The sequence below is a fragment of the Scyliorhinus torazame genome, chromosome 1 (assembly GCF_047496885.1).
Source record: "Scyliorhinus torazame isolate Kashiwa2021f chromosome 1, sScyTor2.1, whole genome shotgun sequence".
NCBI classification, from domain to species: Eukaryota; Metazoa; Chordata; class Chondrichthyes; order Carcharhiniformes; family Scyliorhinidae; genus Scyliorhinus; species Scyliorhinus torazame.
The window spans coordinates 85,665,245-85,692,314 of NC_092707.1; the positions used below are offsets into that span (position 1 = coordinate 85,665,245).

General features: G+C 49.0%; 1 protein-coding gene across 1 annotated transcript in view; it reads right to left on the bottom strand.

Annotated features, from left to right (window-relative positions):
• The window catches only part of LOC140409173 (uncharacterized), a 396,946-nt gene that overhangs the window by 194,835 nt on the left and 175,041 nt on the right, over window positions 1-27,070 (bottom strand). The window contains exon 4 of the mRNA XM_072497409.1: window positions 15,629-15,781. Within this exon, the coding sequence (XP_072353510.1) occupies window positions 15,629-15,781 (153 nt within the window). The remainder of the gene's footprint in view (window positions 1-15,628; window positions 15,782-27,070) is intronic.

Sequence of the window (27,070 nt, forward strand, 5' to 3'; positions counted from 1 at the left end):
CATTGTCGATTGTCATTAAAAATCCATCTTTTAGGGAATGAAATCTGCCAACTTTACCTGGTTTGGCCAACATGTGACTGTTAACTGCCCCTCTGAAATGGCCGAGCAAGGCGCTGAGTTCAAGGGAAATTACGGATAGACAATAAATGCTGGCCCAGCGATGTCCAAATCCCTTAACAAGAATAAATAAATACAACACACATAGCTCCAACTCTCGTCCAGGCACCGTCAAAATGGAAAGCCTGACCAGCAGGCAGGAGGATCACTCAGGGCAGGAGGCTGCAGCCCAGGCCCCTTGACGTTCAGTTTTGCCCTTCACCCCAAGGATAGTGCTTCCATCACTGCAGCACACCCTCAGCACTGAACTAAAGTGGGCACCCAGATTATGTGCTCAGGCCTAGAGTAGAGTCTTGACCCATGGCGTCCAACTCAGAGGCAAGGGCGCCTCCGACTGGGCCGAGTTCGATGCCAAGTTGGAGAGTTGCAAGGAGTAACTTTGCATCAACAGAACCAGACATTTCCTGTTGGAAATTCCTCTGCTGTCACGAAATCCAATCAGAAAAAAGATCCAAAACCTCAGGAGTGCAGAAAAAAACTGCAAGAATTTCTAGTTATTAAATTTCAACGCTGGATGTTTCATCTTTCTCTTCGACTTCAATAAAACCTTCAAACTGATGGCTGGGCAATGGAAGCTTAACATTCTTATAGAGAAATATGTAAAGATGCAGATGAATCATAATTTAATCATTGCAATTTAAACCGCAGGAAGATTCAATTTAATAAACCTTGTGTGAAAATACAGCAGAATCTGCCTCATTTAAATCTGCAAAGGGAACCTGCAGCCAGTCACTTTAAGCTGCTCTCAGAAAATTCAGGGAGTGGACCTGGTGATTTATGGAAGGGGAGATATAAGAGCTCCCTGTCATTAGAAAATTTCTCTTTCAAAAAAAAAGCAGCTTGATGTTATTAGTAATAGGGCATATTCCAGGCAGTGGCTGCCCTATGTTAATTGCTGGCTGATTCAGTCAAGCTTCATGCCTTCATGCCAGGTCTGGAGAGCAGGAGCCCCAGGGGGCAGTCCGCATGCAACTGGGGGATAAAATACAAATGACGCATCCAAAGAGGTGGCCAATGTCGAGCCGATTAAGGAGGTGTCATTCTGAATCAGGATCTGAACTGAATGGGGAGAACTAGGTTCTTTTTTTTGGTGGGGGGAGGACTGAAGCACAAACAGCAGGCAAACAGGACAAGCCTTGACGGTCGCTTATCTGCTCATTCTTCAGTCTAATCGCTAGGGATCTCTACAGGCAGACTGTCATAATAAAAATATTCACAGGGACTAGTCATAAACCCTGATTCTGCCACAGATTGAGGCCACCTCTTAGATTTTTCAAAGCCTTTCTGTGGTAAAGTCATTTTTCTTTCTTGCACCCCATTCCCGAACATTCACTCTGTAATTGTTTTGCAAAATGTTTGAAAGGGACGTTTAAGTCTTTGTATCACTTGTAAAGGGATCAATTCAATTATAATTTTTGAATAATAAGAAATACCGGTTTATGTGACCTTGCAACTCTTTACCTGGAAGCAGAACCAACAGGAAGGAAGTTAAGATACGAAGGCTGAGAGACACACAAGTGACAAAAAGTAAAGAGACGATCTGGCCGTTTCCTGCGGAAAGTCCTTGATGGAAAGGGATAGGAATTTTGCTTTTTTAAGGACTGTGTGGCTGAAACTGATTATGCAGCTGGGGTGGATTATAATGCAAAGAGATAGTCTTTTTTGTTGGTATCTGTTATCCATCTGTAATTTATCATTTGTAGTGACAGTGATTTGCCTATTAATTCATGTTTATATACATTGATTCTGAATGGTGTTAAAGTGAAGGTTACAAAAAGTGAAATCTTGTTCGTAGTTTCGGCATTTGGTGATGGTTCAGCAAATTAGCTTCTTTTGGTTTATGAATCCCTGCGGGGATTGTAATAATATGGACAGATTCTGTTATCGCCACAGGTCATGCTAATGTTCAAGCAGATATTCAGCAGCAAATGGTATGCTGAACAATATTAATCCCTCGATCAACAGCACTAAAAAAATACAAAGATACGAATTAGGAGCAGGAGTAAGCCACTCAACCATTCGAGCCTGCTTCACCATTCAATAAGATCATGGCTGACCTGATATTAGCCTCAGGCTTACTGATGTGTTTGTCCAGGTTAGTCTTAAGGTCATGCAATGCTGTAAGACACTGATAGAGGCAACACCTCCACCAATCATATTCCACTTGACTAACAATCAGCACTCTCTTCTCCAATAGTATAAAGTTGTTGTTTCCCCTGCCATTGGTATTTTGTGATTATCCTGATGAGTGGAAGAGGAAAAGCTTCAACAAAATGACTTTTTTCAGCAATTCACAAGTTCTGTATTACCAGATGACTATTTGTAAACCACTCTGGACTGATTCACAGATAAATTATTGTTTAAGGATAAACAATCTTGTTGCCAACAGTAGTAGAAATCCTCTTCCACTCATCCTGCCTGAAAAGATCCCAGTTTTCTTTCTGTTCTATCACAAGGTGTGGGCTTAGCTGGCTAGGCCAGCATTTCTTGCCCATATCTAATTGCCCTTTAGAATGTGGTGCTGAGCTGCCTTCTTGAACTGTCGCAGTCCATGTGGACTGGATTTTGACCCAGCGACAGTGAAGGAACGGCAATATATTTCCAAGTCAAGATGCTGTGGGGCTTGGAGGGCAACTTGTGGGTGGGGGTGTCCTCAAACATCTGCTGCCCTTGCCCTTCTAGAAGGTGGTGGTCATGGATTTGGAAGGTGCTGCCTAAGGAGCCTTGGTGAATTTCTGCAGTGCATCATGTAAATGGTGCACACTGCTGCTACTGTGTATCGGTGGTGGAGGAAGTGAATGTTTGTGGATGGGGTGCCAATCAAATGGACTGTTTGTCCTGGATGGTGTCGAACATCTTGAGTGTTGTTGAAACTGCACTCATCCAGGCAAGTGGAGAGTGTTCCATTACACTCCTGAATTGTTCCTTGTAGATGGTGGACAGGCTTTGGGAAGTGAGGAGGTGAGTTACTCGCCGGAGGATTCCTAGCCTCTGACCTGCTCTTGTAGCCACAGTATTAATATGGCTAGTCCGGTTCAGTTTCTGATCAATGGCCACGCTCAGGATGTTAATAGTGGGGGATTCAGTGATGGTAATGCCAATGAATGTGAAGGGGAGATGGTTAGATTATTTCTTGTTGGAGATGGTCGTCGCCTGACACTTTTGAACTTGCCATTTATCAGTGCAAGCCTGAATGTTATCGAGGCCTTGCAGCATATGAGCATCGATTGCTTCAGGGATATGTCCTACTTTGTTGTTGCTGAAAAATGAGCAAGCAGAAGCTAACAAGTATCATCCAACAGATTCCCTCAGAACCATGATTAGGATACTGTTAATCAACACGCTGGAGGGAGGTTTGAGTGAATGAACCCTCGCATAAGAGTTGCTTCTGGTGTTTTCCATCTCATTGCCCCAAATTACACAGCTTATACAAGAATTGTTTAGATATATATAACCATAGAAGAACCCATAGAATCCCTACAGTGCAGAAGGAGGCCATTTGGCCCATCACGTCTGCATCGACCCCCCCAAAAGAACACCCTACCCAGGCCCACTCCCTCACCCCAGCCCCGCAACACCGCCCTATCCCTTCAACTAAGGTGCAACTTAGTATGGACAATCCGCCTAATCTGTATATTTTTCGATTGTGGGAGGAAACCGGAGCACCCGGAAGAAACCCACACAGGGAAAAAGTGCAAACACGACGCAGTCATCCAAAGCCAAAATTGACCTGGGCCCCTGGTGCTGTAAGGCAGCAGTGCTAACCATGGTGCCACCGTACCACCCCATGTGCCATATATATTTATTAATTTCCTCTTTTCCCATCATTTTTCTATCTTTGTCTCTATAATGTGTGCTGGGGTGCTGCTCCACTCTCTGGCTGCCCTTCAGTGCCTCCTTCAAATAACAATGCTTCAACTGTGACTTTAGACAATGATCTGTCACCATTGGCCCTCCAGTACCAGGAGATCACCCACTGCCCTAATTGGACGGTGAGTTTACAACCTGACCTTTATTTTGTTGAACCGTTAAAACTACCGGTAGATGCGACACACTGTGCATGGTCAGGAGACAGAGCTGGTGCCCATGTTGGGTTCCTGACACTGGAATGAAAATTCAGCCCTAGAAGTCATCTTTCTTATCCTCATCTAATACGATACCACAATCCCAACAGCTGCCCCACAACAACTTAACGCTGGGAACGTTGTTAATTGCTTTAAAGAGAGACGCATCACCCCCTCGCCTCTCTCCCACCTCACCCCCGCAGTCGGTTGGCCGGCAACTCTGTAGAATCAGCAGGGCCAATGGACTGCTTAATGCCTCCCCCGCATCCCTTAAAATTTCACAAGGGGGGTCACGTGATGTGAGCGGAGAAGTGGTTGCATTTTTCCAAGCTCGGCTCTACTCGTTTCATCCTGATGCACATTTAAAACATGGAACATTGCAGCGCAGTACAGGCCCTTCGGCCCTTGATGTTGCGCCGACCTGTGAAACCAATCTAAAGCCCACCTACACTATTCCCTTATCGTCCATATGTCTATCCAATGACCATTTGAATGCCCTTAGTGTTGACGAGTCCACTACTGTTGCAGACAGGGCATTCCGCGCCCTTACTACTCTCTGAGTAAAGAACCTACCTCTGATATCTGTCCTCTATCTATCTCCTCTCAATTTAAAGCTATGTCCCCTTGTGCTAAGCATCACCATCCGAGGAAAAAGGCTCTCACTGTCCACCCTATCTAATCTTCTGATCATCTTGTATGCCTCAATTAAGTCACCTCTTAACCTTCTTCTCTCTAATGAAAACAGCCTCAAGTCCCTCAGCCTTCCCTCATAAGATCTTCCCTCCATACCAGGCAACAGTCTGGTAAATCTCCTCTGCACCCTTTCCAATGCTTCCACATCCTTCCTATAATGCGGTGACCAGAATTGCACGCAATACTCCAAATGCGGCCGCACCAGAGTTTTGTACAGCTGCAACATGACCTCATGGCTCCGAAACTCAATCCCTCTACCAATAAAGTCTAACACACCGTACGCCTTCTTAACAACCCTCTGAACCTGGGTGGCAACTTTCAGGGATCTATGTACATGGACATCGAGATATCTCTGCTCATCCACACTACCAAGAATCTTACCATTAGCCCAGTACTCGGTCTTCCTGTTATTCCTTCCAAAAAGAATCACCTCACACTTTTCTGCATTCAACGCCATTTGCCACCTCTCAGCCCAGCACTGCAGCTTATCTACGTCCCTCTGTAACTTGTAACGTCCTTCCACACTGTCCACAACTCCACGACTTTAGTGTCATCTGCAAATTTACTCACCCATCCTTCTACGCCCTCCTCCAGGTCATTTATAAAAATGACAAACAGCAGTGGCCCCAAAACAGATCCTTGTGGTACACCACTAGTAACTGGACTCCAGGCTGAACATTTCCCATCAACCACCACCCTTTGTCTTCTTCCAGCTAGCCAACATCTGATCCAAACTGCTAAATCACCCTGAATCCCATGCCTCCGTATTTTCTGCAATAGCCTACCGCGGGGAGCCTTATCAAACGCTTTACTGAAATACATGTACACCACATCAACTGCTTTACCCTCATCCACCTGCTTGGTCACCTTCTCAAAGAACTCAATAAGGTTTGTGAGGCACGACCTACCCTTCACAAAACCGTGTTGACTATCTCTAATCAAATTATTCCTTTCCAGATGATTATACATCCTATCTCTTATAAACCTTTCCAAGACTTTGCCCACAACAGAAATAAGGCTCACTGGTCTATAGTTACCGGGGTTGTTTCTACTCCCCTTCTTGAACAAGGGGAAAACATTTGCTATTATCCAGTCTTCTGGCACTATTCCTGTAGACAAAGATGACTTAAAGATCAAAGCCAAAGGCTCAGCAATCTCCTCCCTAGCTTCCCAGAGAATCCTAGGATAAATCCCATCCGGCCAAAGACACTTATCTATTTTCACACTTTCCAGAATTGCTAACACCTCCTCCTTATGAACCTCAACCCCTTCTAGTCTAGTAGCCTGCATTCTCCTTGACAACATTGTCTTTTTCCTGTGTGAATACTGACGAAAAATATTCATTTAGCACCTCTCCTATCTCCTCAGACTCCCCACACACAACTTCCCACTACTGTCGTTGACTGGCCCTACTCTTACCCTCGTCATTCTTTTATTCCTGACATATCTATAGAAAGCTTTAGGGTTATCCTTGATCCTACCTGCCAAAGACTTCTCATGTCCCCTCCGGGCTCTTCTTAGCTCTCTCTTTAGGTCCGTCCTAGCTAACTTGTAACTCTCGAGCGCCCTAATTGAACCTTCACGTCTCATCTTTACATAAGCCTCCTTCTTCCTCTTGACAAGTGTTTCAACTGCTTTAGTAAACCACGGTTCCCTCGGTCGACCACTTCCTCCCTGCCTGACAAATACATACTTATCAAGGACACGCAGTAGCTGTTCCTTGAACAAGCTCCACATTTCCATTGTGCCCATCCCCTGCAGTTTTCCTCTCCATCCGAAGCATCCGAAGTCTTGCCTCGTCGCATCATAATTGCCTTTCCCCCAGATATCACTCTTGCCCTGCGGTATATACCTAACACTTTCCATCACTAAAGTAAACGTAATCGAATTGTGGTCACTATCACCAAAGTGCTCACCTATCTCCAAATCTAACACCTGTCCTGGTTCATTACCCAGTACCAAATCCAATACGGCCTCGCCTCTCGTTGGCCTATCTACATACTGTGTCAGGAAACCCTCCTGCACATATTGGACAAAAACGGACCCATCTAAAGTACTCGAACTATAGTGTTTCCAGTCAATATTTGGAAAGTTAAAGTCCCCCATAACAACTACCCTGTTACTTTCGATCCTATCCAGAATCATCTTTGCAATCCTTTCCTCTACATCTCTGGAACTTTTCGGAGGCCTATAGAAATCCCCTAACAGGGTGACCTCTCCTTTCCTGTTTCTAACCTCAGCCCATACTTGTTTCATACTTGTTTTTTTCTTGGGCTATGGCTTTCGCCATGTCCCTGGAAGTTCCTGATTGGTCTTTTTGCAAGAAAGATCTGTGATAAATTGCTGAAATAATCGTTTGTTCTTGGCGGTCAGAGTGGGCTGGGGAGGGGCAAGCTGATAGTGGAGTAGTCTCTGCTGAGCGGGCTCTCGCCTTGGGGTGCTGAGTACATCGGATAGTAGCTTCCATCGAAGATGTTGACTTGACTGAGAATTCTGGCTCTGAGGTGCAGATGAAATGAAATGAAAATTGCTATTGTCACAAGTAGGCTTTAATGAAGTTACTATGACAAGCCCCTAGTCGCCACATTCCGGCGCCTGTTCGGGGAGGCTGGTACAGGAATTGAACCGTGCTGTTGGTCTGCTTTAAAAGCCAACGATTTAGCCCAGTGTGCTAAACTAGCCCCTAAGTTGTTGGAGCTCACTTCAAGAGATTGCAGGTACTCTCAGAAGAGCGATGGAGGTGCCTAAGAGGGTTATTGCACTTGAAAGAGCACTGCCCTGGTTAGAGGCCACCTTCATATCCTGCTGCATGGTGTGTCGATCATCCTGACAGGTTCGGGAGGTGGGGGCCGGGCGGGATGTCCCCCTGAGCCGGGTCCCTGGTGAGAGAAAGAAGATGAATTCCCAAATGAATTTGAGAATTGGCTGCTGTGCTTCGGTAATTCTGATTTGGAGGCTGGATCGAAGATTTGATGGAGCACAACTAACTGCGAGGTCAGTGGTCCATAGGGCCCACCAATCACTGGCTCTATTTCATCCTGTTCTCGATGCTCGTTGTGAAGGGGGTCATGTTCTGAAATAAATGATAATCTACAGACCATGTAATTTAAAATAATTCATTATAGAACAAACTGCGTGGTAAGATAAGTAGGATAAATTAACTAACAAACTGAACAACTCTCATGGAACTACTGCAAATACGTCTATCTCCCAGCAAGACCAACTCCCAACTCCAAGATCACATGCTGACGGAATGGGTTTGCAATGCCACCTAGTGGTCAGAGATTGAGCATAACATTATGCACAAACTTACATTATGCATATCATCACAAAGGGAGGTGGCCGAGCAGATCGAGTCATTCCCCGCCCCCTCCCCCAGGGCCTCGGTGGTAGACCACCTGTGCCTCAGCGAAATGGCATGATGGAAGTGATAGTGTCTCGTGCTTCGATCGATGAAATCCTTGAGAGATCCTGGGGGGTGCTCGCTGATCCTGTCTTATCCTTTGCCTTCTTGTGTGACATGGAAGACGTCTTTATACTGCAATTTACCCTACAGTTCTTCGTTAATCCTGATCATTACTCGCTGATGATCATGTTATTGTCTTTTTATTTTTGTCCTTTTTCCTGTAGGGGAATGTCAGCGTGATGGCCTCTACCATTGATTATCCTAATCCTGTTATCCTGTATTAGCAAGATCATTTTGAGTCAGTTATAGGAAGTGTGATTTGTACTCCTTTTGGATATTGTATCATGTAATCCTTATGGTTGGGGGAGGGAATCCTTTTTGTCACCCCATCTTGTTTATGAAGAGGGCGAGTGGAGCTGGGATGGGTGAAGGTTGGGTGGGTATGGTTGGTAAGGTTAGTTCAGTCCTCACTGAGATTGAGGATCGACCCCCAGTTAGAGCTAATCCGTTTCAGATTTTTCTTTTGGACCTGTATGTTCTTTGAATTAAGAATTCATCCTTCTTTGGCCTAGGCAAAGTTTGTATCCTGGGAGGACTGAGTTCCTTCTGTCTCTTTCTTGAGGTTGAGTTTTTCCTTACCTCTGTTTAGGTTTCTCTTTGTGTTTCTCCCCTGGGCTATAGCGATGGTTGTGTTGTTGAAGAGGGAGGTTACTCTAGTTATCCTTCCTGTGACAGTGGTCGCTTTGAGCTAGACTGGGTGTGTCCTCTCTGGGGGTTCCTGTCTCCTTTTCTTCTCTTATTCTGGGTGAGCAGTGTGTTGGTTCTTATCTTGATCTGGCCTGTTGTTTTGGGGGGAGTTTCTGTGATTGTGCCGGGGGAGGAGGAAATCGGCCTTCCCTCCCAGGGCGCCTAATTATTGGTGTCTTGACAATTCCTCTTCTTCTTGGGTAGGAGCCCCCCTTCTTGGCTGGGGCTGGAATAATCATCCTCTTATGCTGCACTGCTCTGGATGAGGCTGGAAAAGGTACAGACTTAATGGGGTGTTGGTTTTTGGGGTGTGCTGGAGGCCCTAGGGGTACAGTCTTGTCAGTTGGTGCTGGGCTCAGCCAGGCCCGGTGCTGTGGCTGTTATCCTGTTAATCCTAGGGGCTTGGGATGTCCCTTTCCTCAGGTGTGGAGACGGGCTTCCTGGGAAGTTGGGTTTTGTATTGTTTCCTTGTCTCTCTGGTGCACACGAGCGTGGGGGGGGGGGGAGGGTGGGGGGTGGGTCACCCCCTTGTTGACTGAATGGCTTATTCTCCTCTTCACTGGTGATTGTTGTCATCAGGTGCGATAGCTCAGGTAGGTCTCTTTTTTTTTGGTCTTCTTTCCCTTCTTTTCTACCTTGGGAGGCCCTGCAAGCTTGACCATGGTCTGAACATGTTGTTACTGTTGCCGATCCTCTCTTCCTCTCCTTTCTTTATAAATGTGGTTCTGCCCTGGGCCTGTTTTGGGGGTATAGTTGCGTTATGCACTTTGTGAGTAACCTCCCGCAGATCAGGGGTTTCTGTGCTTTCTCTTTTGTTTTTACTGGGGTGGGTATGACAAATCCGTTCCTGGCTCCTACATGGGTGGCAGGTGGTCTGGAATCCGGAAAGAAAGGCTGTGTTGGGTCATTAGTGCTGTTGGTGCTGCTGGAGTTGAGGGCGATGTATGTTGGCACGCACCCAGTCATGGCGCAGGAGGTTTATCCTGATCCTTCATGGTGATTGCAGGGCTGTGCGGTGTGAGAGGGCGTGCGCCATTTTGTCACGCTGTCACGTTTGCATGATCCTATCCTGTCTCTCCCTCGGTCTCTGGTGGGGCGATATGGGGGTCTAATTCTGTCGAATGATGGTATATTGAGCTAATTGTGATGTTGTTCTCCTGTTCCATCCTGTGCTCATGTAGGTTTAGCCATTACGGTTCTTCCCTTCCTTGCTTTTGGTGATGCTATTTTGTAACTTTGTTGCATTATTTTACCAAATATAAAATCTCAACAACACACTTTTTAAAAAAGTCATCGGGTTCATGGACGGGGGTGGGGGGGGGGGGGGAAGAGGGGCCGTTGGTTTTATGTACCCCCCCCAAACGCCTTCAAACTTGCTGGCGGGGGATCCTAAAATCCAGCTCACACAGTCTTCCCGTGAGAAGCATGATATGTTATGTTCTAGGTGTAACATAAGCGGCTTCCTTGTGGTGCACTTGACAAAGGGAGGTTCAGACGTGGAGGTAACTTCAACACGTTTATTAAACTATTTACACTTCTATTACTCGGGTTCGAAACTACTGCTAATCCTACTATAGCTACCCAGACTGACTAACCAGTTGCCACAATCCACGTGGTGGGTGTAATATTGAATCAACCCTGTGTCTCTACTCACTGACTGTCTCCACTAGAAAGAGGCAGATCATGTGTGTGGTGTCCTTTATATATGGGTTGGTGTAATGCCCTCCTGTGGTCGTGTCACCTCTGTGTGTATCGTGAATGTCCATTGGTCGTGTCCTATCTAACTGATCTATTGGTTGAGTTTGTATGTGTGATGTCACTAGTACTCCCTTTAGTGTCTAGCTAGCCTACATGCATTTACATTGATGCACATCACCACATCCCCCCTTTTCTATGTTACATAATTTCTGTACACTTTGAGAAAATTGAACAAAGAACAGGTAGATAAGGTAAGGTATATAACCATCAATCATCATGGTCAAATGTCTCTCTTGGTTATGAACGCCATCAACGTCCCTGTGCCACAGGAATCAAGAAGTGGTCAAATCACTTTGCTGTCTGATTTGGAGTACCTTTCTTTGTCGATGTTTGTGATGGCGCTCTCGGATGGCATCTTGTAGCTGATAAGGTGTTGACGTTGAAGAGGTACTATCAACAGTATCATTCGAGGTCATGGATGTGCCATATGTTGAAGTTGGATAAGACTGTACATACTGGTTCTGGCCACATGCTGTGCTGGAAGGGTGATCCTGCTGAGAAGCGTTGAAGCTTGTCGAATTGGAAACAGAATTGCTGCTCGCATAAATACCTGGCGATGGTGTGAAACTAGAACCTTGCATCTTATAGGAATATGCCATCTGGCCAGGCTGGGGTGCAGCAAATCCTGGGCTGTAACTAAGGCATCCAGTCTGTAGTGCAGATTACGCTTGCGGTAGTCCTCCTTTGGTCTTGATTCCATTAATGGACAATCCGTAGTGCTGGCCTGTTTGAGAATATGCTGCATAGACTGCTGGCTGCTGCATGCCTGAATACTGGGTTTGTCCAGCATGAGCTGTCATTGGCTGCACTGCTGGTGTGGAAAAAATGTGTGGATATAACTGTGGTGAATATTGGTGTATTCCTCTTGGACTGTAGCCGCTGCTTGTTATTACTGACCCAATGTAATTGTTAAGTGATCCATCTCAGCGTGCCATCACTGAGGTTGCGGCACTCCCTGTCTGTAGTAAAGTCCAGCTTACGTGCATCAGAGTCGGCGTTTGGTTGCTCCCCATCTGGAGTCTGGTCTGTTTTAACTGAGTCAGTGTTGGTTTGTTGATGCTCCCCGTCCGGAGTCTTAGCAGGTTCACTGAGATTTCTTGAAGCTGCACGTCTGGAGTCGCAACATGCAGGAATGCATTGACTTGTGGAGAGGTTTGAGCGAATGAGGGTGGAAGTATCGTGGTGTCACCAGAGTCACCAGTGGTCTCACAGTGATCGTCGAGTGCCTCTGTACACACTAGCTGAGGTCTGTCACTTTGCACATCTTGCATGGAAAGTGGGATGCTGTCGTCACTCGTCTCACATACTGTGGGTAGAGCCTTAGTAGCTGCTTGTTGTTCACTTGGGTTGGGTAAATTGTCAGAGTCTTCACCTGGTGGCACAACCAATGTGGGTGGACTGTCATTGTCTTACTGTTGTCCTTTATTTGGGCTTGGACTGTCATTGTCGCTTTGTTCTTCACTGTAGCATGATAGACCGTCATGGTCACCCTGCTGTGCACTGGAGCGTGGTAGACTGTCATAGTCTTCTTGCTGTTTACTTGAGCATGGCAGACTTGCATCGTCTGCCGCTAGTTGTTCAGAGGAGGTTGCTAGACCCTCGTGGTCTTGTTCCTGCAAGGACTGCGCGTCGGAGTCTTGCGTTGCTTCTATTGTGAAGGCTGTCCACGAGCTCGCTGCGGAGGCTTGTGACACTGGAGTCACGTCTTGTGTGTGCAAGGACTGCGCTCTGGAGTCCTGAGTTTCTTCTATCATGAAGTCTGTCCACGAGTTCGCTGTGGAGGCTTGTGACACTGGAGTCACTTCTTGTTTGTCCAAGGACTGCGCTCTGGAGTCTTGTTTTTCTGCAATTGTGGAGTCTGTCCACGAGCTCGCTGTGGAGGCTTGTGACACTAGAGTCACTTCTTGTTCATGCAAGGACTGCGGTGTGGAGTCTTGCATGTCTTCTTTCATAGAGTCGGGAACCCTGACCACGCTCTGTGTGGCAGCAGGCCGCTTTCTGTGGGCTTGTACTGCTCTCTGTCTCTTGGTGTCAGGCTGCAGCATAATCCTGCACTCACGAGTCGGGATGTCATATCTGCTGGTCTGAAGATCCTCAAATCCAAAGAACGGATCTGCGTCTGCGTCGGATTCAGTATGGGGCCGCCAATGTGCAACACGTCTAGTTGCGGTTCGGATTTGGTACTGGGGTAGCCGCCCAAGGTGAAAGGTTCGTCTGAGTTGCTGTCTTCTAGGACCATATCATTACTGTTTGCGTCGGAGCTGGCATTGGGCTCGCGAGGTCCAGAGAAAATGTGAAGGTCGGTGTCAAAGTGTCCAAGGTCGGAATCATCGTTTGGGCGCAGGTAACTGCTTGTTGCAGGGTTCTTCAGAGGTTATCATTTCCTGGTTCAATTTGAGGCATTGTGCTGTCATTCCAGGTGAAGGAACGTTGTTTTACGGCTTTAAAAGATTTTTTCTTTGATTTGGAATGTTTCCCCTTTAAATGGGCGTGGTCATGGGCCTCTGACATCATGGTGCATGTGACATCATATGTAGGAAGCATTTGCGCATGCGCAAATCGCTGTTCCAGTTCCGGGGGCTGTTTTTGTTATTGCGCATGCGCAGCGTTTCGCAACTGCGCAAGTGCGAATCCATTTAGAAAGATGGCCGCCAATCAAAATTGTTCTCTGCTCCGTGATCTCGGCCTCGTGGTGAGTACTGGCGCTTCTCTTACCTTTTCTTGCTGGTTGGAGTGTGTTTTCCTCACAGTATTTGCCGAATTTGTCCAGGACTGCCTGGAAGTCGCTCCTGTTTTGCCCTTTGGCGAGCTTGAATTTTTAAAAGATTTCTTCTGCTCTGGCAGCGGCGATGGTGAGGAGAATCTCTGTCTTTTCAGCATCCGCCACGTCTTCTAGTTCGGCTGCTACCAGGAAGATTTCAAACATTTGCCGGAATACCCGCCAGTTTTCGCAGAGATCGCCGTGGCACTGGAGCTGCTGCGGAACCCGGACCTCGAACATCTTGCCTGGGTATTGTTGCTGGTTGTCACTGTACGCTGAGGTATGACTATCTGGATTGAAACAGTTCACTCTGGTACCATGATTTGTTATGTTGTAGGTGTAACATAAGCGGCTTCCTTGTGGTGCACTTGACAAAGGGAGGTTCAGACGTGGAGATAACTTCAACACGTTTATTAAACTATTTACACTTCTATTACTTGGGTTCAACACTACTGCTAATCCTACTATAGCTACCCAGACTGACTAACCAGTTGCTGCAATCCACGTGGTGGGTGTAATATTAAATCAACCCTGTGTATGTACTCACTGACTGTCTCCACTGGAAAGAGGCAGATCATGTGTGTGGTGTCCTTTATATATGGGTTGGTGTAATGCCATCCTGTGGTCGTGTCACCTCTGTGTGTATCGTGAATGTCCATTGGTCGTGTCCTATCTAACTGATCTATTGGTTGAGTGTGTGTGTGATGTCACTGGTGCTCCCTCTAGTGTCTAGCTAGCCTACATGCATTTACATTGATGCACATCACCACAAAGCAGACCCTCTCTTCTCCTGAGCAGGGGTATCCTCACATTGGAGGAGATGTGGAACAGCTTCAGCTGGATGACATTAGGCTTATAAATCTTAAATTATGAGGAGAGTTGCACAGTCTAGGCTTGTATTCCCTTGAGAATAGAGGATGATGGGGTAATATAATTACAGAACCACAGAACCTTTACATTGCAGGAGTCTGTACGGTCCGTCGAGTCTGTACTGTCTCTCTGAAAGAACATTCTCCCTAGTCTCACTTCCCCACCTTATCCCCGTAACCTTGCACACACTTTCTTTTCAAATAACAACCCAATTCCCTACTGAATGCCTTGATCGAACCTGCCTCCACCACCGTCCCAGGAAGTTTGTTCCAAACGCCAACCACCCTCAGGGTGAATTCCTTTTTTCCTCACACCACTTCTACTTCTTAGAATAGAATCCCTACAGTACAGAAGGAGGCCATTTGGCCCATCGGGTCTGGACCAACCATTTTAAAGACCGCCCCACACAGATCCAATCCCCGCCCTATCCCTGTAACCCCACCTACCCTTTGGACACGAAGGAGCAATTTAGCATGGCCAATCCACCTAACCTGCACATCTTTGGACTGTGGGAGGAAACCGGAGCACCCGGAGGAAACCCACGCAGACACGGGGAGAATGTGCAAACTCCACACAGTCACCCAAGGTCGAAATCGAACCCGGGTCCCTGGCAGTGTGAGGCAGCAGTGCTAACCACTGTGCGGCCCTGCCGCCCCTTTTTCCCCACAATCTGGAATCTGTGCTCTCTAGTTGCTGCTGTTCTCTTGAGAGGGAACAGTTTCTCATTAGTTACCCTGTCCATTACCCTCAAAATCCCAAATACCTTTAACAAAGGGGCAGAACCTTAAAATTAGAGCCAAGCCATTTGGGGAGTGATGTCAGAAAGCACTTCCTCAGGGGAGTGGGAATTTGGGACTCCGTTTTGCCAAAAAGCTGAGGCTAAGACAATTAAGAATTTTAAGAGCAAGATTAATCAATTTTTATCAGGTAAGAGCATTGATGGAAATGGAACCAAGATAGCAAAATGGAGTTAAGATTCAGATCAGCTATGAGCTAATTGCATGGCAGAATCGGCTGCCAAGGGCTGGAGTGACTCCTGTTCTGTTACTTCCTGGCAAAGGGATGTTGAAGGTGATTGTAGCCTCCCTACATCTGCCTTGGCGGTGATTCACACAGAATCAGTGTTGAATCTAGGGCCATCTGTATTCACTCTTAGCTCAACATTGCCTCTAGGACTGAAATGAAATGATTAGGAGCAATACAATATCTTACCCATGATGTCAAATGGAACATCAATCAATAGATCGCCAAGCCCAACTGCAAATGGTTCCGCCCACCAAGGTAATCCAAGACAGCTGACAGCGGCGTAAGCTTGGTAGATAACGATGGGATAGAGAAAGACGATGTGGAGTGGCAGACGTTTACCTGCAATTAGAATAAAGAACCCAGTTCACCAAAATGTCCATAATGTAAGTAGTGTCCTGAATGACCACGCAGATCCTGTGGGAGATTGATCGAAACCATTGCGCATGTAGCGCACAATGCGCTGAATAAGACTTGCACATGCTCAGCTACAGGTGGCCATTATTGAACCAACTTTACTGACACTTCCCCAGCAGAGCGGGCAGCATAGAGGGCAGAATAACCGAATATGCCGACCCCACAATATCCAACATAAACCTCAGAGAAACTGTGTGGTAGTCACCACTGTTGTATTGTATATACCGTTTACGAGGGTATTCCGGTAAGGCCCCTGTACTACAGGTACGAGGGTAGATCCCTGCCTGCTGGCTCCGCCCAGTAGGCGGAGTATAAATGTGCGTGCTCTCCGAGCTGCAGCCATTTTGGCAGCAGCTGTGGGAGGCTCCACATCTCTGCGTAATAAAGCCTCGATTACTCTCTACTCTCGTCTCGTCGTAATTGATAGTGCATCAATTTATTACACAGAGATTTTACAATGATGGATCTCCGCATCAAGCCTGATCGCCTGCAGCTGCACCCTCAAGCAGACAAAGCCAAGTCGGCCTTCGCACATTGGCTAGCTTGCTTTGAAACATGCATTGGATCTGCGACTGAACCACCCCCAGAGGCACAGAAGCTCCAGATCCTCTACACGCGGCTGAGCTCCGATATTTTTCCCCTCATCCGGGATGCGCCGACCTACGCAGAGGCCATGGCGCTACTGAAGGAGAACTACACTCAGCAGACTAACAAAATCTACACCAGGCAACTCCTGTCCACGCGGCATCAACTCCCCGGTGAGTCTGTGGAAGATTTCTGGCGTGCCCTGCACTTCCTGGTGAGAGACTGCGATTGCCAGGCCGTTTCGGCCGCTGGACATTCTGACCTGCTACTTAGAGATGCGTTCGTTACGGGCATAGGGTTGGCCTACATCTGCCAGTGCCTCTTAGAAGGGTCTACCCTCGACTAGTGCTCTCACTCACAGTCGCCTCACGCAATATACAGGCGTATGCCCCCGACCGCACGGCCCACCCCTCCTGCGCATCGTGGACCCCGCCAGCGAACACCCCACCGTGGACCCCATCAGCGACCTCCCCCAGCCAACCCCAGGCCTGCGCCGCGTGACAGCCAACCAACCCCGGGGGACCCAAGTGCTACTTCTGCGGACATTCAAAATACCCCCAACAGCACTGCCCGGCACGGAGCGCGCTCTGCAAGGCCTGCGGGAAGAAAGGACATTTTGCTGCAGTGTGCCAGGCCCGCTCGATCGCCGCTATTGTCCCTGCACCCCCCCACTTGCAACCAGTGGGCGCCGCCATCCTCCTTGCCTCAGACCACGTGTGGCCCGTGGGTGCCGCCATCTTGCTCCCCTCGCAACACGTGCGGGCCGTGGGCACCGCCATCTTGCTCGCATCACAACACGTGCGGCCCTTGGGCGCCGCCACCTTGCCTGCCTCAGGACACGTGCGGCCCGTGGGCGCCGCCATCTTCCCTGCCTCAGGACCCCTGCTCGTCAGGCACCTCATCGAGTGGCTCATCGCCTGCAACCGCCGCTGACCAGCCAGGTCTGGCCTCCATCACTATCGACCAGTCCCGACCGCACAACCTCGCGACAGCGTCGACGACAGTGAAGGTCGACGGGCAAAAGATATCCTGCCTTCTGGACTCCGGGAGCACTGAGAGCTTCATCCACCCCGCTACGGTAAGGCGCTGCTCCCTCACGGGCATCCCATCAACCAGAGAATCTCCCTGGCCTCCGGATCCCACTCCGTGGCTATCCGGGGGTATTGCACCGCCACCCTCACCATCCAGGGCGTAGAGTTCAGCGGCTTCCGGCTCTATGTCCTCCCAACCTCTGCGCTGCCTTGCTACTCGGCCTGGACTTCCAGTGCAACCTCCAGAGCCTAACCCTGAAATTTGGAGGGCCCCTACCACCCCTTACTGTCTGCGGTCTCATGACCCTTAAGGTCGACCCGCCTTCTCGGTTTGCAAACTTCACCCCGGATTGCAAACCCGTCGCCACCAGGAGCAGATGGTACAGCGCCCAGGACAGGACCTTCATCAGGTCTGAGGTCCAGTGGCTACTGCGGGAAGGTATTATCGAGGCCAGCAACAGCCCCTGGAGAGCCCAAGTGGTAGTGGTGAAAACTGGGGAGAAAAACAGGATAGTCGTTGACTACAGTCAGACCATCAATCGGTATACGCAGCTCGACGCGTACCCCCTCCCACGCATATCTGATATGGTCAATCAGATTGCACAGTACCGGGTCTTCTCGGCAGTGGACCTGAAATCTGCCTACCACCAGCTCCCCATTCGCAAGGCGGACCGCCCGTACACCGCGTTTGAAGCGGACGGCCGCCTTTACCATTTCCTTAGGGTTCCCTTCAGCGCCACTAACGGGGTCTTGGTCTTCCAACGGGAGATGGACCGAATGGTTGACCCGTACGGACTGCGGGCCACTTTCCCGTACCTGGATAACGTCACCATCTGCGGCCACGACCAGCAGGACCACAACGCTAATCTTTCCAAATTTCTCCACACCGCCAAATTCCTCAAAAATGATAAGATCTTGAGTTGGAGGATCGAGCTCTCCACCTACAATTACGAGATTTTGTTTCGCCCCGGTAAGCTCAACGAGCCCCCCGATGCCCTGTCCTGAGGTACACGTGCCAGCGCACAAGTGGACTGACTACGGACCCTGCATGACGATCTCTGTCACCCAGGGGTCACCCGCTTTTATCACTTCATAAAGGCCCGCAATCTGCCCTACTCCATCGAGGAAGTCAGGACTGTCACCAGGGACTGCCAGGTCTGCGCGGCGTGTAAGCTGCACTTCTACTGGCCAGACTGTGCGCACCTGGTGAAGGCCTCCCGCCCCTTTGAACGCCTCAGCGTGAACTTCAAAGGGCCCCTCCCCTCCACCGACCGCAACCCGTACTTTCTTAATGTGGTCGACGAATACTCCAGATTCCCCTTCGCCATCTCATGCCCCGATATGACGTCTGCCACCGTCATCAAAGCCCTCAACACCATCTTCGCTCTGTTCGGTTTCCCCACCTACGTCCACAGCGACCGGGGATCCTCATTTATGAGCGATGAGCTGCACAAGTTCCTGCTCAACAGGGGCATTGCCTCGAGCAGGACGACCAGCTACAACCCCCGGGGAAACGGGCAGGTGGAGCGGGAGAATTGGACGGTCTGCAAGGCCGTCCAGCTGGCCCTACGGTCCATAAATCTCCCGGCCTCCCGCTGGCAGGAGGTCCTCCCTGACGCACTTCACTCCATTCGGTCGCTCCTGTGCACAGCGACTAACGAAACTCCCCATGAACGTCTCTTTGCCTTTCCCAGGAAGTCCACCTCTGGGGCTTCACTCCCATCATGGCTGGCAGCTCCAGGACCCATTCTCCTCCGCAAGCACGTGCGGCTCCACAAGGCGGACCCATTGGTTGAGAGGGTACAGCTACTCCACGCGAACCTGCGGTACGTCTATGTAGCGTACCCCGATGGCCGCCAAGACACAGTCTCCCTCAGGACCTGGCACCAGCTGGGTCCCCACACCCTCCTCTGCCCTGCGCCACCCAACCTCCCCCCGGCGCACCCCACCACAGCCCCCGCTTCAGGACGATCCGTCCTCCCCTTGGTCCCACCCAGGGATGAAGATGAGGTCGACACGCTCCCGGAGTCACCGACGACCGAACCGACGCCTGAAACGCCAGAGAACTGCACGCTCGCAATGACAGATCAAGGCGCCCGATCGCCTAAATTTGTAAACTCTTTCTAAAACTTTAAACAACCTGTATGTAAATAGTTTTCCACCACCCCGCTGGACTCCTTTTTAACAGGGGGTGAATGTGGTAGTCACCACTGTTGTATTGTATATACTGCATACGAGGGTATTACGGTAAGGCCCCTGTACTACAGGTACGGGGGTAGATCCCTGCCTGCTGGCTCCGCCCAGTAGGCGGAGTATAAATATGTGGGCTCTCCGAGCTGCAGCCATTTCGGCAGCAGCTGCGGGAAGCTCCACATCTCTGCGTAATAAAGCCTTGATTACTCTCTACTCTCGACTCGTCGTAATTGATGGTGCATCAAAGAGAAAGTGCATCAATGGCTGATCACACCATCTCTGCCATTTCTTCACAGCCCTCAACAAACGATATGGCTAAAGCATTTTCAACAATCTTCAGCCAGAAGTGCTGAGTGGATGATCCATCTCGGTCTCCTCCTGAGGTCTCCAGCATCACAGGTGTCAGTCTTCAGTCATTTCAATAACTCCATGTGATATCAAGTAACGGTGGAAGGTACTGGATACTGCAAAAGCTGTAAGTCCTGATAATATTCCAGCAAAGTCCTGAAGGCTTGTGCTTCAGAACTTGCCGTGTTCCCAGCCAAGCTGGTCCAGTACAGCTACAACACTGGCATCGACCCAGCAATGTGGAAATTTCCCAGGTATGCCCTGTACACAAGAAACAGGACAAATCTAACCTGGCCCATCAATCTACTCTCGATCATTAGCAAAGTGATGGAAGGAGTCATCAACACTGCTATCAAGCGGCACTTACTCAGCAATAACCTGCTCACGGACGCTCCGTTTGGGTTCCGCCAGGGTCACTCAGCTCCTGACCTCATTACAGCCTTCGTTCAAACATGGCCAAAAAAACTGAACTCCAGAGGCAAGGTGAGAGTGACTGCCCTTGACATCAAGGCAGCATTTGACCAAGCATGGCATCAAGGAGCCCTAGCTAAACTGGAGTCATTGGGAATCGGGGAAAACTCTCCGCTGGTTGGAGTCATACCTGGCACAAAGGAAGATGGTTGTGGTGGTTAGAGGTCAATCGACTGCTCCAGGACATCACTGCAGGAGTTCCTTAGGCTAGTGTCCTAGGCCCAACCATGCTGCTTCATCAATGACAGTGAGGTTATTCACTTTGGAAGCAAAAACAGGAAGGCAGATTACTACCTGAATGGTTGTAAATTGGGAGAGGGAAGTGTGCAGCGAGACCTGGGTGGCCTTGTGCACCAGTCGCTGAAGGTAAGCATGCAGGTGCAGCATGCGATAAAGAAGGCTCGTGGTATGTTGGCCTTCATTGCGAGGGGTTTCGAGTACAGGAGCAGGGATGTGTTGTTGCAATTATACAGGGCCTTAGTGAGGCCACACCTAGAGATTTGTATGCAGTTTTGGTCTCCTTTTCTGAGAAAGGATGTTCTTGCTCTCGAGGGAGTGCAGTTTACCAGACTGATTCCAGGGATGGCAGGACTGTCATATGAGGAGAGATTGACTAGGTTAGGATTGTTCTTGCTGGAGTTCAGAAGAATTAGGGGGGATTTCATAGAGACTTATGAAATTCTAACAGGAGGAGACAGGGTAAATATTCCCATTGGTGGATGGGTCCAGAACCAGGGGTCACAGGATTCAGGGTAAACCATTTCGGACAGAGATGAGGAGACATTTCTTCACCCAAAGAGTGGTGAGCCTGTGGAATTCATTACCACAGGAAGTAGTTGATGCTAAAACATTGAATACATTCAACAGGTGGCTAGATATGGCACTTGAGGTGAATGGGATCAAAGGCTATGGGGAGAAAGCAGGATTAGGCTATTGAGTTGGACGATCAGCCATGATCGTGAAGAATGGCGGCGCAGGCTCGAAGGGCTGAATGGCCTCCTCCTGCTCCTATCTTCTATGTTTCTATGACCGCCCTCCCATGATAAGGTCAGACGTGGGGATGTTTGCGGATGACTGCACAATATTCAGCACCGTTTGCAACTCCTCAGGTACTGAAGCAGTTCATGTCCAAATGCAGCAAGATCTGGACAATATCTAGGCTTGGGCTGATATGTGGCAAATAACATTCGTGCCACACAAGTGCCAGGCAATGCCCATCTCCAACAAGAGGTGATCTAACCACCGCCCCTTCACATTCAATGGAATGAATCCCCCACAATCAACATCCTGGGGGTTACCATTGATCAGAAACTGAACTGGACTGGCCATATAAATACTTTGGCTACCAGAGCAGGTCAAAGGCTAGGGGTCATGAGGAAGTAATTCACCTCCTGACCCCTCAAATACTGTCCACCATTGACAAGGCACCAGTCAGGAGTGTGTTAGAATTTCTCTTCACTTGCCTGGATGAGTGCAGCTCCAACAACACTCAAGAAGCTCAATACCATACAGGACAAAGCAGTCCACTTGATTGCTGCCCCTTCCAAAAACATTCAATCCCTCCAGCACTGATGAACAATATCAGTCGTGTGGACCGTCTACAAGATGCACTGCAGTAACTCACTGTCATGTGAGAGTACTTTTAAGACATGGATGTTTAAGCAATGTACCTTTAAGAAAGTGAGAAAGTCAGAGAGTGGGTGGGGCTGAGATCAGGTCAGCCATTTTGCAGTTTAGTTTTGCAGGTTTTTAGTTTCAGTTTTGAAAAGAGCTGGTATGTGTCTGTGTTTTGCAGTGAACTGGATATCTGCCATGAAAGACTACCTCTGGATCATTTGGGTGATTTGAACTTATTATAGTGAAGCCTTTAACCTGATGTGATTTTGTTTAAAGGTGTTAAGTCTCTTGGAAGTTTGAAGGAACATTTAAAAGATTTATTTACTGTTGCAATATTTTCTGAGTTATCTTTGAAGAAAGGGGTGTTAAAAGATCCAATGTTTATTTAAAATGTTAAATTGAATTCATGGAATAAACCGTGTTTTGTGTTTAAAAACCCACGTGTCCATAATTGTAATTGCACACCTAGGGAACAAGCCGTGTGAAAGGAAAAGCAACAAATCCATTAAAGGGTGAGGCTGGTTGAACTCCATGATACATTTTGGGGTTCTGAAAAAAGCCTCGCCCATAACAATTGGGGGCTCGAGGGGGATGAAAGTCTATCTATTGGATTGGCTTTTGTGAACTTAAAGACAGTGAAGGATTGTTGCTTTTCCAGTGTGGTATTTTAGTTTAAGTGAGGAGAGTGTTGTGAACAATGGCTCTTTCAGAGGCTCAGACGTTTTTGGGGGTGGAGAATGTTACACGTAGTACTTTACAGGCAGAAACGAAACGCAGACTGTTAGATTTGGCAAGAACATTGCAGTTAACGTTACCCGACAAAATGCGAAAAGGTGAAATAATTGTGGTGGTGGTTAAGCATTTAAAGTTGCCTGAGATAGAGTTTGACTCATTGGAAATGGCAAAAATTCAGTTGCAAATTAAACAAATGGAACATGAGAAAGAATTAAAGTGGCTGGCATACGAGAGTGAGAGAGAGGAAAAAGAAAGAGAAAGAGAGAGAGAGGAAAAAGAAAGAGAAAGAGAGCGAGAGAGGAAAAAGAGAAAGAGAGAGAGAGGAAAAAGAAAAAGGAGAGAGAAGAAAGGAGAAAAGAAAGAGTAGCCCTAGCAGAACAAAAAGAAAAAGATTTCCGGTTGTGGCGATGCGGAGCTAAGCCGCACATTTTGGCGGCTCCCGCTAGAACGGACTTTTGGGTTCTCCAGAGGAGCCCCAGCGGAAATTTTTCAACGACTTCACGTGTGGGAAGGTGAGAGCAAGGTCCCCCTTCCACAGTATATGGAGTGGACCAGAAGTGGAGGGGTAAAAAAAGCGGCTTTGGAGCAGCGAAAGAAACGAGGGAGAAAAAACAAAATGGCGGAGGGCGGAGATCGAGCAGCATGGGAGCATGCAGGCGGGGAAGGCCCCGGGACAAAATGGGTCCCCGGTTGAGTTCTACAGGAAGTACGTAGACCTGTTAGCCCCGTTGCTGGTGAGGACTTTCAATGAGGCAAGGGAGGGGGGGACCCTGCCCCCGACAATGTCTGAGGCGATGATCTCTTTGATCCTGAAGCGAGATAAGGACCCACTGCAATGTGGGTCGTACAGGCCGATCTCGCTCCTCAACGGGAATGCTAAGTTGCTGGCAAAAGTGCTGGCTATGAGGATTGAGGACTGTGTCCCGGGGGTGATTCACGAGGACCAGATGGGATTTGTAAAGGGCAGGCAGCTAAACACCAATGTGCGGAGGCTCCTAAACGTGATAATGATGCCATCGGTGGAGGGAGAGGCAGAGATAGTGGCAGCTATGGACGCGGAGAAGGCCTTTGACTCAGTAGAGTGGGAGTATCTCTGGGAAGTGTTGCGGAGGTTTGAGTTTGGGAGGGGTTTATCAGTTGGGTTAAGCTCCTATATAGAGCCCCGGTGGCGAGTGTGGTTACGAATCGGCAGAGGTCGGAGTATTTTCGGCTGTATCGAGGGACGAAGCAGGGGTGCCCCCTGTCCCCCTTGTTGTTTGCATTAGCAATTGAACCTTTGGCCATGGCATTAAGGGAGTCCAGGAAATGGAAGGGGGTGGTCCGAGGGGGAGAGGAACATCGGGTGTCGCTGTATGCGGATGACCTGTTGCTGTATGTGGCAGATCCAGTGGAGGGGATGGTGGAGGTCATGCGGATCCTAAGGGAGTTTGGGGACTTCTCGGGCTATAAGCTCAATGTAGGGAAAAGTGAGCTCTTCGTGGTGCATCCAGGGGACCAGGGAAGAGGGATAGACGACCTACCTTCGAGGAGGGCGGAAAAGAGCTTTCGGTACTTGGGGATCCAAATAGCTAGGAGTTGGGGGCCCCTGCATAAACTTAATTTGACGTGGCTGGCGGAGCAGATGGAAGAGGACTTCAAACGATGGGACATGTTGCCACTCTCGCTAGCGGGCAGAGTACAGTCGATTAAAATGATGGTCCTCCCGAGGTTTCGTTTTGTGTTTCAGTGCCTTCCAATTATGATCACCAAGGCCTTTTTTAAGAGGGTAGGCAGGAGCATTATGGGTTTTGTGTGGGCAGACAAGACCCCGAGGGTAAGGAGGGGGTTTCTGGAGCGTAGTAGAGATAGAGGAGGGCTGGCGTTGCCGAATCTGGGTGGCTACTATTGGGCAGCCAACGTGGCAATGATCCGTAAGTGGGTGATGGAGGGCGAGGGGCGGCATGGAAGAGGTTGGAGATGGCGTTCTGCAAAGGAACGAGCCTGGGGACGCTGGTGACGGCACCGCTGCCGCTCTCGCCGACAAGGTACACCACGAGTCCGGTGGTGGCGGCAAAGCTAAAGATCTGGGGGCAGTGGAGATGACACAAGGGTGCGATGGGAGCCTCGGGGTGGTCCCCGATCAGAGACAACCATCGGTTTGTCCCAGGAAGGATGGACGGGGGGTTTCAGAGCTGGCATCGGGCAGGGATTAGAAGAATGTGGGACCTGTTCATCGATGGGACGTTTGCGAGCCTAGGGGCGGTGGAGGAGAAGTTTGGGCTACCCCGGGAAACGTTTTCAGGTACATGCAAGTGAGGGCATTTGTGAGGCGGCAGGTAAGGGAATTCCCGTTGCTTCCGGTACAGGGGATTCAGGACAGGGTGATTTTGGGGGTATGGGTCGGAGAGAGCAAGGTGTCGGCGATATATCAGGAGATGAAAGAAGAGGAGGAGGCTTTGGTAGAGGAGCTGAAGGGCAAATGGGAGGAGGAGTTGGGGGAGGAGATTGAAGATGGTCTGTGGGCTGATGCCCTAAGTAGGGTTAATTCCTCTTCCTCGTGTGCCAGGCTTAGCCTGATACAGTTTAAGGTTATTCACAGAGCGCATATGACAGGGGCGAGGCTAAGTAGGTTCTTTGGGGTGGAGGACAGATGTGGGAGGTGCTCTGGAAGCCCGGCGAATCACGCCCATATGTTCTGGTCGTGCCTGGCACTGGATGGGTTCTGGAGGGGTGTTGCGAGGACTATGTCTAAGGTGGTGAAAGTCCAGGTCAAGCCAAGCTGGGGGCTAGCACTATTTGGAGTGGCGGATGAGCCGGGAGTGCAGGAGGCGAAAGAGGCCGGTATCCTGGCCTTTGCGTCCCTGGTAGCCCGGCGGAGGATCTTGCTATTGTGGAAGGACACGAAGCCCCCAGTGTGGGAGCCTGGATAAATGACATGGCAGGGTTCATCAAGCTGGAGAGGATAAAGTTTGCCTTGAGAGGGTCTGCGCAGGGGTTCTACAGGCGGTGGCAACCGTTCCTAGACTATATCTCGCGGAGCGTTAGATGGAGGTCGGTCAGCAGCAGCACCAACCCAGGGGGGGGTGGGGGGGAGGAGAGGGGGGGCGTTTCTGTTGGGGGGGGGGGTATAAGGGTGGGCGGAGAAAGGGGTTTTTCCTAGGGGCACTTGAGAAAGGAAAAACATAAACATATGGGAAAGTCAATATGTGCGGGAGGAACCCATTATACAAGTTCTGTATTATGTTGGATTGATATGTTTATGTCTTGCTCTGTTACTTTTTTCTTTCTTTTTGTTACGGGGTGGGGGGGGGGGGGCGGGGGGGGGGGGGTTTGAATGGTTGAAAATTTTTGTTGAAAAATTCTGAATAAACATATCTTTTTAAAAAGAAAAAGAAAGGGAGATACAGATCAGGGAAAAAGATAAACAGAGGGAGTTTGAACTTCAGAAAATGGCCATGAAATCTGCAAATCTGCCCAAAATATTTTTAAACCACAGCTAAACTCGCAAACTTAAATTAAACTAATTAATTAATTAGAGATGGCTGGTCAGGTAATGTGCTTGAGCTGCTTGATGTGGGAGCTGGCAGATCCCATTGCGAGCTGCAGCGACCACATCTGCAGTAAGTGTTGGCTGCTCGAAGAGCTCTGGCTCAGAGTTGATGAGCTGGAGTCTGAGCTTCAAACACTGAGGCACATCCGGGAGGGGGAGACTTACCTGGACACTGTGTTTCAGGAGGCAGTCACACCTGTCAGAGTAAGTAGTTTAAATCCTGCCAGTGGCCAGGGACAGCAGGGTGTGACTGCAAGTCAGGCAGGTAAAGGGAACCAGCAGTCAGGAACTCAGGAGCCTCAGCCCTTGACCCTGTCCAACCGGTATGAGGCACTTGCTCCCTGTGTGGATGGCGAACAGGGCTGCAGGAAGGATGAGTCAGCTGACCAAGACACCATGGTTCAGCAGGCCATTCAAGGGGAGGGAGTAAATAGGCAAGTTGTAGTTGTAGGGGATTCTATTATCAGGGGGATAGATAGTATCCTTTGTGAGCAGGATAAAGAGTCCCGCATGGTATGTTGCCTGCCCGGTGCTAGGGTGCGGGACATTTCTGACCGGCTTGAAAGGATACTGGAGAGGGAGGGGGAGGGTCCAGTTGTTGTGGTCCATGTCGGTACCAACAACATAGGCAAGTCTAGGAAAGAGGACCTGTTTAGAGATTATAAAGAGCTAGGATTCAAATTAAAAAACAGGTCCTCAAGGGTC